Below are 12325 nucleotides of genomic sequence, written 5' to 3' on the forward strand. Positions count from 1 at the left end.
CCTGGCGATAATATAAAGCACGCAATCTCGCAGCTTGGCGCTTTCTCTTGTCTATCTCGTATAAATCTTTTTATCTCTTGTCTAATACTTCCCCAACCCCCCCCCCCCCCCCCCCCCTCAATCTCGTGTACCCATCCTCTGCTGATCAACGTATATATTGCCTATATCCTAATAGCGTCGCAGTGTCCTCTCTTTGAGTGCAGAAACACTTCTACGATCTCTCTCATTGCACGCCTGCGGCGCTCCAATCGTTGGAACAGCCTCACTCGATCGAAAATGGGTAAACTCAAGGTTTTGGCTGGGCCGACGGTCAGTGAGGCTACTGCTGCATCTACAGACACCGACCGCGCTAGCGATCTACAAGTGATTCACGATGGTGAACTCACCTACACCGTGGTCAAAGCCAACAATGGATCGGGCGTGACGTACCAGGAGGCCGTCGGTGCGCCGGTAGAGTCGAATTCACCGCTGGGCTATCATGTTGGCTGGGTGACTGTTATTTTTCTGAATGTCAATCATATGATCGGCACAGGCATCTTCTCCACTCGTGCGTACCGTATTGTTTCTCGCGGAAACCAGTCACCTTATTACCAACATATCCCATCAGATGAGAGCTAACATAATCTCCTTCGCAGCGGGTACTATCTTGGCGGCTACAGGTTCAATTGGTCTGGCTCTTCTCTACTGGACGATAGGCATTCTCCTTGCTGTCACCGGCTTCTCCGTCTATCTCGAGCTGGCGAGCTACTTCCCCAACCGATCAGGGGGTGAAGTTGTGTATCTGGAGCAGGCTTATCCAAGACCGAGGCATTTCTTCCCTATTGCTTTCGCGTTCTACTCCGTGGTTCTCTCCTTCAGTAGCAGTAATGCAATCGGTAAGTATTGAGCTGTCATCCTGGTATTTGACGACCGCCACTGCTCACACCAGTTTGTAATGTAGTACTTTCTAATTATCTATTTGCCTTGGCCCAGTATGTGTCTTTGAGCCTGCTACCCTCTTCTTTCGCGAGTAGCAAGTGCTGATTCCTAATAGCAAGACACCGACAGATTGGGAGTCGAAGGGCGTGGCCGTAGCAGCTTACACCGCTGCCGTCATATGTGAGTCTCAACGGCCTTTATCTGGACCCGATAAGAATCAATCGTTTAACACTTATAAAAAATACCACAGGCGTCATAGCACACAACAAGTACTCACTCTGGGCAACAAATATTATCGGTATTGTCAAGGTCATCACGCTCATCTTGTATGTGTTGACCCGACATCAGGATATGACCTGAAGCACTGATTACATGACTTTTAAAGCATCAGCATCACTGGCTTCGTCGTTCTAGGAGGACATGTTGCTCGAATCCCGGACCCTGGTCTCAACTTCCGCAACTCATTCGAAGGCACCACAAACAACGGAAACGACTTATCGGTGGCTTTAGTCAACGTGCTTTTCGCATACAACGGTTATGCCAACGCCTTTGGGTTGGCTAACGAGATTAAGAACCCAATTCCCACACTGAAGCGGAACGGTGCGATTTCCATCACTATAGTCGCGCTACTGTATATCCTCTGTAATATTGCGTATTTTGCGGCGGTCCCTAAAGAAACATTCGCCCAGTCAAAAGCCATCGCAGCATCGGTGTTTTTCGGCGCTGTGTTCGGCCAGGGTCGCGCTCAGGACGCCTTGAATGCCCTAGTTCTGATCAGCGCATTTGGTAACCTGCTGGCGGTGCTCATCGGACAATCTCGCCTGATTCGGGAGATTGGAAGGTAGGTTTGTCGATTTCCGTTGGTACTGAATCGAACGAATAGCTGACTGGGGTGAATCTCGAATAATCAGGCAAGGTGTGCTTCCGTTCACTGAGTTCTGGGTGTCCACGAAGCCGTTCGGGACACCTATAGGGCCCTATCTCCTTAAATATGTAGTTACAGTTATCTTCATCATTGCCCCTCCGGCGGGTGATGCATTCCAGTTCAGTAAGTCGCTAATTGGCAGCTTCGCCCTATATGCATATTTGTATTCGTTGAAACATGCTAATCTTCTCACGTACAGTCGTCAGTCTGAAGACATACCCAGATGGGGTCTTCTTCACTGCCATGGCAATTGGGGTCTACCTAATTCGATATAGACAGAAACGTCTAAATCGTGAGAAGCCAGCTTTCAAGGCTTGGGATGCTGTGAGTTGTACTCGTAGTTACTCTCTTTGTTGCGCCAGGAATGGGAAACAACTGACTTTGGGCGCCGCAGTGTGTGATTTTCTTTCTCCTGGTGCAGATATACACTCTTGCCACGCCTTGGATCCCCCCCAAGGGTGGACCGTACGCGGGCGCCGTTAGCTTCTGGTACGCTACATACGCTGCTGTAGGCATTGGCATGTAAGTAATGTTACTTTATCAGCCAGGCAGCTCTTAATTGTCATATGTTTTGGGAGACTACTAAACAAATGAACTTCTCTCTAGCATCGTCGGCTGCGGTATATATTATATCTGCTGGATGTGAGTAATCCTTAGGATCTTCTCGCCTTTCCCCCTTGACTCCTTATAGCGTCATCATGTGTTCGTTGACAATTGTTGACCGGGATTATCGATAGGCAACTTATACCGAAATGGAAAGGTTATCGATTGCGTCCCGAGATCTTGAACGTTGACGACCAAGGCGCCAACACCCACCGGCTGGTCAAAGTCCCTGTAGATGAGCTGGAGAAATGGGACAGTGAACATGACGAGGCAGGCCGCTTGCGACGGACGCATAGAGTTGAGCAACCAGTCGCGGAGACCAGCTCCGTCGAGAAAGAATTGTGAAAAGTAGTAGGACTCGATGGCGAAACACGCCATGGCATCTCTCCCCTTGATGCCAAAAAATACATAATTTCTACCCAAAGGTGATATGATCACGTAAAGAATTTGTTTTTCTTATTGTGGTGTCTCCAGAACAGTATACTATTGCTACCGAGGTACATTGCCACCGCACTGCGCTGAAGCAGCGTTCACATGTCAGAAAAATCAAGGCGGGGGAATTTGTTGGTCCACCCAATTTTCCATAGGTATATGATATACCTATCCTTGCGTATTTCTACACGCACATCATCGGGGCATCTGAAAAATTCGGCAGACTGTAATTCTGTTCATTTCAGCTCAATTCCATTCTAATCATTATGTCAACCTTGAATACATTTATGTATACTCTATTCTGTAGGGTAGTCGATCTGTCTAGACGATGCGATTATGTCCCACGATCTTGTTTCTCCCAAGTTATATGGCTTCCATAACAGGATGCTTTGGAGGCCTGGATGCGTATTGTCTCACACCGATGCATCTTACACCATAATTGCAGCGCCAAGCCCAAGCAGTCAAACGCCAATCACCATAACGTACAAAAAAGTCAATCAAAGTTGAAGCGGAGGCTTAGAAAGTTGCTACAGCGATGGCAATGGACTGCGTCTCAGAGTGAGAAATGGACACAGTGATCTCTTTCACACCTGCCTTCTTCGCGGCATCTGCGGCATCACCGTGGAGCTAGAGATAATCAGTTAGTGGGATAACTAGGGACAACATTCGTCATTAACTTACAGAGACAATGGGTGCACCCTTCTCGTTGGGTAAGATTTCAATTTCCTTGAGTGGCGCACCTGCCCCTTTACTTGGAACGCCGAGGCTTTTAAAGACAGCCTCCTTGGCGCTCCACCGCCCCGCGAAAGAGCCCTGAGGGCTCGCTGTCTTTCGGCAATAGGCGATCTCTCTTTCGGTGAAGTTTCGCTCCACAAACGTGTCATTGTCAATGTTAACTGCGGCAATATCTTCTACATCAACACCGACCTTATTATTCTTCCCTGTCTCAAGGCTACGGGCTAGACCCTCGACGACTTCTTTAGTGGTCCGAGTTCTCGCGATTTGTGGCGCCATAGCCTGTTTGGCGAAGTTCGAGGGATATGTCAGATCTGCCCCCTTCTTTTCTTGGGTAACTCTCGCATCGGGGTTGAGTAGCACTGATGAGAGCTGCTCGTCAGTGTAGGGAGACTCAGTCTTGGCTTGGAAGAGAGAGTTGTGAACAAGACCGTTATGGAAGTATCTATAGGCCTTCTTCTGACGAGCAGTGACCTTAGCTTGGTACTCGGCATATTTTTCTTGGTCAAGCGTCGCGAATAGGTATCGCGGATGGATACCAATGGCCTGAGCGCCCTTTTGGCCGAAACCGAACGATGTTACGGAGAACGCTTTCACACCGTCCGTTTGGATACTTCGACTTGGGTAGACAATCAGGTCAAATTTCTCCATGACCTCATCGATATTGTCAGCATTGCGATTGCCAGGAACTAAGCCCGAGTTGAGAACCTGGAGACAGCCATTGAACATCCAAGCGCCAGCAGCACCTTTGGGGTGGCCAGTCAGGTACTTCTGGAAGATACCCATAACCGCATTGCCCTTCTTGCGACCAAGGTGGCGTAATTGTTGACAGATAACTGAAGATTCATTCTTATCGTTCGCCTTGGTTGAGGTTCCGTGGAAAGACGCGACGCCGAGGTCATCAATCGTCAGTCCCCAAGTGGCCAAGCAACCACGCAGAGGAGCAATCGTTGGATCTTGTTTCCAGAAATTGTTGCCAAAGCTTCGCACAGCTTCTCTCTCCTGTCTTTCAGCTTCCTTCTCTATATGAATAGCCCTGTCTTGAGTGTATTCCTTCTCGTCAAATTGGCTGCCTTCAGCCTGCATTGCCGCAACCTCTTCGTATAGATACTCAAGTTCCAATTCCTTCCAGCTGCGAATCTGGTTTTTGCGGAGCTCGATTTGACGGCGACGGTACCGCATGTCAAGCAAAGGTGATGGGAATTTCCCAGGTGCCTCGCGCGCAGTTGTCAGAACACCTTGACCAGGTGCTGGTACCGAGCGGCCAATCTTGTCACTTGCTGTGGTCGTCAGGGCAAGAATGCCGTAAACGGGCAGCCCCATGTCGATTGCGAGCTTGGCCGTCATGATGATTTGCACGCCACAGCCCTGTGATTCCATAAATCCATTTCGGGTCGTGGTAGTAGGGCGGGACATCTCTTGTGGAGTGCGGCCGTGTGCAAACTCATCGACAGCATTACTGGTCGCCTTCATGTTGGCGAATTCGAACGAGCCTTCCTCACTGAAGTCGTCAAACCCACCAACAATGCAAACACGAGCCTTACCCTCCATAATGGTCTCGTAACCAATGTCAATAGACTCGACAGCGGTAGCACAAGCACCAACAGGGGTTTTGATAGGCCCAGAGGACGAAAGCAACAACATATTGACCCAAGCTGCCATAGTATTGATGAATGATTCCTGGAGAATGTCGTTCTGGACTGGTTGGTCCATCTTACGCTTGTTGTACATGCCGTTAAGAGCGGTCATACCGCCCATTCCGGAACCAATACAGTTTCCAAGCTCAGAGACGTGTACATACTTATAGAACTCGTAAGGGTCCGAAATACCGGACGTCAAGAGAGCCTCTGCGACAGAGACGAGAACGAACAGTGTTACCCGGTCGACTTGAGAGATAATGTCGTCAGGAACACCATACTTCTTCGCATCCCAACCGGTTGGAAGTTGACCAGCGACGAGACGATCGAACCGAAGAGCCTTGGGAATCCACAGAGTAGCGCCTCTCTTCATTCGAATAATGTATTCACCGGACTCCGGGATTTCGAAAATCTCACATTTGTCACCGTGTTGTCTCTTGAATTCCTCTGCCGTTTCTTTGGAACCTTCAAACGGCTCTAGATCTTCTTCCAGTGAAACTTCATGGAGCATCATCTTCTTATTGGGGTCGTATCCTTCAAAGAGCTCCGGCTCAATAAGACGGATACCTGCGTGTTCAAGGATGTACTTCTCATACTTCGGCTTCACGTCCTTATCTTCCACTGGCTCTCCGGTCTTCGCATCCACCCAGCCTGAATAAGGTTGACCCTTGATAGGCCCATTATGATTTTTGATGAGACCCATAACCCAGGCCATTTCAATGCAGCCCTCTAGTGAAAACTCGCCGTAGGCTTCCATCTCCCAGCGGGTTCTCGCATTACCCCAGGGACCAACTTCGGCGAACCCAGTCACCACAACCACCTTGTCCAGGTCGACCATACCCTGAAGGTTCTTGTTGAGGGGTTTCACCTCCCTCTCCCAATCTGGCAGAGTAGGGAAATCAAACTTGATGTTGGCTCGTGGCTCAATGACCTTCTTTCTGTATAGGACCTCAGAGTCCTCGCCATGAACAATCTTGTTCTCTAAAGCAGTTTCCTTGGTAACGGCTTTACGGACCTCGCTAGTTTCCATAATATCCTTTCGAAGTCGTGTCATTGTGTCGTTAAGATCAGGTATAAACTGAAGGCCGCCGTTTAAGTCAGCGAAGACAGGTTCATTCTGGCAGATGTCCACAATATCGGGTGACATCAAACCAAGGAGGTTAAAGGCCATCTCTTGCTGGGAGAAAGTTCGAACGCCAAACTGCTCTACACCTTCGGCCACAATGTTGTTGCCTGACATCAATCCAGTACCACGAGTCCAGCCAATGACAGCTCCGCAGATGGTGAGATAGTTTGCCCAATCCTCAGAATGCCAGCGGTTGAAGAGAGTCTCAAGTCCCAGCTTCGATTCACTGTAGAGACCATCGTTGCCAAATGTGCCGTGGTTAGGTGAAAGAGGTAGCACAACTTGTGCGGGACGCGTCTCAAATCCACGTTCAGACTTCTGAGTCTTGACGCATCCCAGCAAACGCAGTAGGTTGGTCAGCATAATTCGGTGGGCGAGTTCCGATTTTGAGTCGATGCCATCAATCTGTCGTCCGTTTTCTGGGATAGCAGCAAAAGGGATAATATAATCAAGATCCCATCCAAGGCCATTCTTAGGATCGTAGATATATTCGATGAGTGCCTCGACGTCTTGCTTACTGCCCTGGTTGAAGGGTACTACAATAAGCTGAGACCCACGAGCACCATACCTGGCGTACATGGACTGATAATATTCGGTCACCTGTCGCGAGAACCGACTGGTTGTCACGACGACTTTTGCACCGCCACTAATAAGGCCCTGAAGAACTTCGGCACCAATTGACCCCGCACCAGCACCAGTCATGAGTGCATACTTCCCTTCGTACGTAATGCCAGATTTGGCTGCTTCCTCGAGACAGTCAAGATAGATACCCGTAAGCTTCTTGCTATAATCCCAGCCATGCAAGTTGTGTCGCTTGAGGTGTAGAAAAGGGATTGTTTCCATTTTCCCCTTGTTTGTCTGACCATTAGCCTTAAGACCAGCCTTCTTGACCAGACCACTCGCCTTGCCGTTTTCTTTTGGTAGTATTTGACTTTCGTTCATGGCGAGAGAGCGGAGAACGTTACCATACAGGTTTTTGAACTCTAGTTTTGCAGTTTTCGACATCTTGTGTTGCTCTTTGATAAGCTTTACAAGACGGCCAAGATCGTTCTGTACTTTAGTCCGGTTACCGTACTCAGAAATCTTGCCACCTTCTGCCATCTGCTGGACATAATGTTCAAGCTTTCGGCAACTCTGTCGAGGCACTTCTTCGTAACTGAGGTTGCCCCGAGCATCAACGGTTGTATGTGGTCCAGTTGGAACAGCAACATCCTTGTACACAGGAGAAATATTGAGCACCTCCTTGCAGTTCTCAATCAGTTGCTCGCCTAGCTCTTTGGCGAGTTTGTAGGTTTCACCTCGTTCCGTTGGGCAGTTGTCGATGTGATATTGCATGAATTCTAAGAGGAGGGGGTTTGATTTGGTCATGATACGGATGCACTGACTCACGATTTCCCTGTCAACTACCTGCAGTCGACCGAAAATCACATCATAGTACATGCTAAGTGCATCTTGACGAGCCCAGTTCCATGACGAGTCATAGGTGCGAGCCTTAAGAGGGCTGAAGACAGGCTCAATGCCACTAGCATAAGCGTCACCATGTTCAGCATTCCACAAGTCCAATTGAGCTTGTAGGACCTGTTGTGATTCGCTAGTCGTCTGTGCTGCCTTATCACCAGCGCGCAGATCCATCTTCAGATATCGTGCAAGAAGCTCAAGTTGCTGCTTGAATAGTGCTCGCTGATCTTTTGTGAGGGCATCGATGGCAGCGGGATCCATCATCATACCGCCACTACCTCCAGCAGCCGGGCCAGCTGCTGCCGCGGTCGAAAGTGTGATACCAGCGTTCGAGGCATATTTTTGCACAACGTCGTCGAAGTATGCCTTGGCCTCTGCCTCTGACGGTAGTCGCGATGCTGGTTCCATAGTTATGGCCAAGACCAAAACCCCATCCTGCCGGCCAGACGCCAGACCCCAACGCGTTTCCAGGTACTTTCGTACCAGTGTGATATTGAACCCACCAGGCATTTTCGACGACACGAAACGCGCAACCAATGACTGAGAGTGCTTTCCTAACTGACCATTAAACGTTTGTTGCATAAGCGCGGAGAGTTCATCCAAGGGAGTATCTTCTGGCTTCTCCGGGGTAGATCCAAATTCTTTGCCCAGATCTCCAAGGATCTCATTTTGTAATGTTGATTTGCCTGCACCGCTGTTAATACCTCTCAACCAATACACTTATGACGGTAAGACAAACCTCCAACTAAGTCTTTAATGGCCTTCCCTAACGGGACTTCGAGGAACGGCTTCTTGAGCTTTTGAGCAATAAGAGCTCTAACGAGTTCGAGGGCAGACACTGGCGCATCTGGGACTGCAACTGCTGGACCTGCACTCGGGGCAGGAGCGGCGGCCACAGGAGCGGCGGACGCAGCTGGGGCGGGTGCCTGGCTTGAAGGGCCCTCAGCAGCATTGGCAGTGGTCTCCGTTTCCTCCTCCACCGGATCAACATCGTAGTAGATCTCTTTGGCATCCTTGTTGTAGCACAAAATCTGTCGCTGGACTGACTTGGCGGCATCGAATGCTTCGTATTTGGAGGCCAATGTTCTTTTAGCCATTACACCTAATGTGTCTGCCGGGCCAACCTCCACAATGCGCTCGGCTGTCTTCTCTCCAAGAAATACATCCTGCGTCTCGATCCACCTTACAGGCGAGGCGAACTGGTATGCTAGAAGCTCCACAAGCAATGTGTGGGCAAGTTCTTGTTCAACTTCAGGACGCATCTTGACAGTGGTATGGCGGTGGTCTTATGGAGTACAGGAGGAAACGAGGACAAATAGACACCGGGAGCGATGGTCCGCGGTGAGTAGTCTATCTTTTTCGACCGCCCAAATTCGTGAGGGTTGTTGTGTGTATAAAAGGGATTCGTCGTTATCGTCGTGGTGACGGAGAAACGCTTCGACTCGCTCGCAGGCGCCGACAAGCGGAATAGATTAAAAATTGTCTATTAAAAGTAGTGTGGTGTTGAAAGTTGAGGGCCGTCCTGGAATTGAGACCCTGCAGAGCGGTATGAGCGGGTTCCCGCACAAATGGTATGGACGGTTCAAGCGAGGAAATGATACGAAAGCGGAATGCTTCTTGGATGGGATAGATAGACAGTAGGTAGGCAGATAGGGAGGAGTAGAGGATAAGGCAAGATACAATATCTAGCTAGCTATTTGGTAGGTAGGTAGGCAGGCAATAGTCCTCCAATCCGAGATACTTCCCCAAATGTCAACGCTTGCTAGCAATGGGATACTACACCACATACCCAGGTAGGTACTTGCTATCTGGACCAGGTACCTACTGTACATGTAGATAGTGCATCGAATATCAGTAGGGGAGGTGCTCTCCCAATTGGAAGTATTGAAACAGCAGGGAAGGAGACTGTAACCTTGCCGAATTGGGATTCTACAGGCTAGACAGGCAGGGGACAGTTAAAACGGAACTTTCCCAAATGTTGAACTCTGTTTCGCGTGTGTGGTCTTTTTTTTTTTTTTTTTTTTTTTTTTTTTCTTCCCTTCCCTCCTAATGTCGCCGTCGGATCTTGGTTGGTTACAATGGAACTGGGGAGGGAGGGTCCAGGTTTTTCGGTTCAAGGTACCGGGAGACAGCCTGTAATTTACACTAGTGTAGTGCTCACTAGCCGCATGCTTGCCTCGCACTCCCCCACCACACCAACGACATGGGTTTTCTATGCCTCCTCTGATTTGTTCTGGCCTCACCCATTTTCCCACCATTTCTCAACCATCTCAACTGTCCATCCTATAAGAGATGGCACGTATGTAGATAGTCTGTCAGCTAAGTACCAGCCGAGCAGCAGCGTGCTCCACACGATTTTATCCATGAATCTCCTATCACTATCTATATTCATAGTGTGCTAGCTATGATCAGACCTAATGTTGTTGTTGTAGCGCTTCGATGATCTGCAAATATAACGAAAAAGATACCTAGATTACTCGCGTGTCAACCTCCATACAGTGTGAACTGCCGAGAGAGTACTCCCCACCCCTTGAGTACTACTGCTCGAGGGCCGAGCCGAGGTGTATCTATGTCAGTAAATAATGATTTGATTACATCGATCTGACCTGACCTCGGGGGTTTCTATATGTCCGGTGTATGACGATTCTTCTTTAATCTTGTTCTCGTCCCGTGCGGCTAGTGTAAGTAGAGCAATGTTCCTACATGTACAAGTAGGGGCTTGGCAGCCGTTGTTCCGTAGTACCACCACAGCGGGCTAGATGGAGGGCCTAAACTCTAGGGGTTTGTAATCCAGCGGGGACAAGTATCTGTACCCGAGCTTTCAATATTTTCAACTTCAATCAATCTCGGTTGCTTTGTGTTTACTACCTAGGTAGGTACCGTAGCTCTCAGCCAGCATACAGAGTATACAGAGTTACCCCCAATGATATCAAGTTTGTTGCTCTACGCATACCGTACCTAGGTATGTATGTAGGTTAGGTAGTAGGTAATGCTTCAAGTATCAGGCTCATGCTCAACCACAGCACAACTACGAGTTTTGCTCCCTCTTGTCATCCCTGTCCTCCGGCATTCCTGCTTCAAGCAGCGACTTTGACTTTTTAAAAGCCGTGCTTTTCTGGTTACTGGTATCAAAAGAAGCCAGGGTTACGTATTTTCGTTCAGTCGAACAAGAATATTAACAAGAACACTGTAGGCAATCTGCAATGGCGAGCGGTAAGGTTACGTACTGCATGCTGTGTTGCTTGCATCGTATTTGGTGATACCAACCTGCGTATGCACTGCTCACCCCCTTACTGGGAATTGTCGAGATACCTACAACACTTGCATCCTGCTCTACTACGTATGTGTAGCCTTACCTGGTGCAAGGCGCGTGGATTTCTCAAGTGCCCAGTAACCTACCTATCCAAAAGACCTACCTAGGTATCTGCTAGGTGGTAGAGAGAGGATTCCTTTTCCTTCCCAAGATGAGGGTCTGGTTGAGGTCAACGAAATGCTATGTACAGGTACATTGTGGGGCTAGCATGGTGGTGAGGTCCAGAATTGCGATTCTCCAAATGGTCCTAGCCCGGATCCCTCTTCTAGCAGGGGCCAGGGTCGTAGGTGTGGCACCCAATTCCAACTCAATCCCCAACAAGATGGAACAAAATTGTTTGGCGCGAAGCAGTCCATTGACTATTTTTTTTCGTTGCCTAGCAGCAAATTCCACCACGTACCGGCTTTCTAACACTACCTATTGAGTGAGAGATACGTGTACGTACCCGCTAGAGCAGCATGTTGAGGAGTGCCTAGGCAAGGGCGCGGGTTAAGGGAACCGCCCGCCACTGGTCTGGCAATGAGGCGAGGTACCTTCTGAAGCAACCTGGGAAGTACCTCCAGAAGTACCTGGCGTGGGCTCTCAGGGTTCTCATGGACCGCAAACCCGCAGCCAGTATCTACCTGTACCATCCAGTGTAAGTACTTATCACAACAAGTACTCCCGTATCGGAGCACCATACACGCACTCCCCAGAAAAAGCTGTCCGGTTTCTGGCTTGAAGCTTCAAGGGACCAACCGACCTTGAGCCACCTCTTCTGGTTCATTCTTTCCAGCATATGCCTGTCGTAGACTGTTTCTCTCGATTCGACTTTCAGATCTCTTAGAGTGTCAAGTTCTAGCCACCTGACACATAATTGCCGTACAAACGAAACGAGGTCGTCGCCAGTCTCTTGCTTCAAATAATTACGTCCCCTACTTGTCACTATCGCCTTCACTCCACGCTCAAGCCATTCGCGCTTCTACCGTATGCTAATAGAGATAAACTCTTGTTGCTGTTCCTCTTCAACTTCTAGGCGGGGTTTAGACAATAACTCATCATTATACCACATTAAAATTCTCCTGCTCTTCGCTGAGTCAACGGAGAAACTGCCCTCACTAATGTATGGCCCAGAATTTGCACCCTCCCTACCTGCATGCCTCGTCAAGTTGCTGATTATGTGCGCTCAACAGATTGGG

At 49.1% G+C, this 12325-nt stretch overlaps 2 protein-coding genes across 2 annotated transcripts in view; one reads left to right on the forward strand and one right to left on the reverse strand.

Annotated features, from left to right (window-relative positions):
* The window catches only part of F5B22DRAFT_222645 (high-affinity methionine permease), a 3284-nt gene extending 249 nt beyond the window's left edge, over nucleotides 1-3035 (forward strand). Inside the window, exons 2-12 of the mRNA XM_047969762.1 lie at nucleotides 184-547; nucleotides 636-875; nucleotides 941-971; nucleotides 1034-1098; nucleotides 1169-1244; nucleotides 1304-1759; nucleotides 1830-1966; nucleotides 2043-2167; nucleotides 2238-2365; nucleotides 2450-2485; nucleotides 2581-3035. Coding sequence (XP_047830159.1) covers nucleotides 277-547; nucleotides 636-875; nucleotides 941-971; nucleotides 1034-1098; nucleotides 1169-1244; nucleotides 1304-1759; nucleotides 1830-1966; nucleotides 2043-2167; nucleotides 2238-2365; nucleotides 2450-2485; nucleotides 2581-2791 — 1776 coding nt within the window. The 5' untranslated portion in view covers nucleotides 184-276 and the 3' untranslated portion in view covers nucleotides 2792-3035. The remainder of the gene's footprint in view (nucleotides 1-183; nucleotides 548-635; nucleotides 876-940; nucleotides 972-1033; nucleotides 1099-1168; nucleotides 1245-1303; nucleotides 1760-1829; nucleotides 1967-2042; nucleotides 2168-2237; nucleotides 2366-2449; nucleotides 2486-2580) is intronic.
* A 74-nt stretch (nucleotides 3036-3109) lies between these two features.
* Nucleotides 3110-9823, reverse strand: F5B22DRAFT_222577 (fatty acid synthase subunit alpha). Its single transcript, XM_047969761.1, has 3 exons — nucleotides 8574-9823; nucleotides 3560-8520; nucleotides 3110-3505 (listed from the first exon to the last, which is right to left on the reverse strand). Exons 1-3 carry the CDS (start codon nucleotides 9094-9096, stop codon nucleotides 3395-3397), a joined length of 5595 nt encoding a protein of 1864 aa, XP_047830160.1. The 5' UTR covers nucleotides 9097-9823; the 3' UTR covers nucleotides 3110-3394.
* Between the last annotated feature and the right edge of the window lie 2502 nt (nucleotides 9824-12325).

Source organism: Xylaria bambusicola (genome assembly GCF_022495145.1).
Source record: "Xylaria bambusicola strain CBS 139988 unplaced genomic scaffold F5B22scaffold_25, whole genome shotgun sequence".
Taxonomy (NCBI): Eukaryota; Fungi; Ascomycota; class Sordariomycetes; order Xylariales; family Xylariaceae; genus Xylaria; species Xylaria bambusicola.

Coding starts and splice junctions, on each gene's coding strand:
- F5B22DRAFT_222577 (XM_047969761.1), bottom strand. CDS start 9,096: ATGCGTCCTGAAGTTGAACAAGAACTTGCCCACACATTGCTTGTGGAG. Junction 8,521..8,573: donor CATTAAAGACTTAGTTGGAG/GTTTGTCTTACC, acceptor ACAGCGGTGCAG/GCAAATCAACATTACAAAAT. Junction 3,506..3,559: donor AGGGTGCACCCATTGTCTCT/GTAAGTTAATGA, acceptor GATTATCTCTAG/CTCCACGGTGATGCCGCAGA.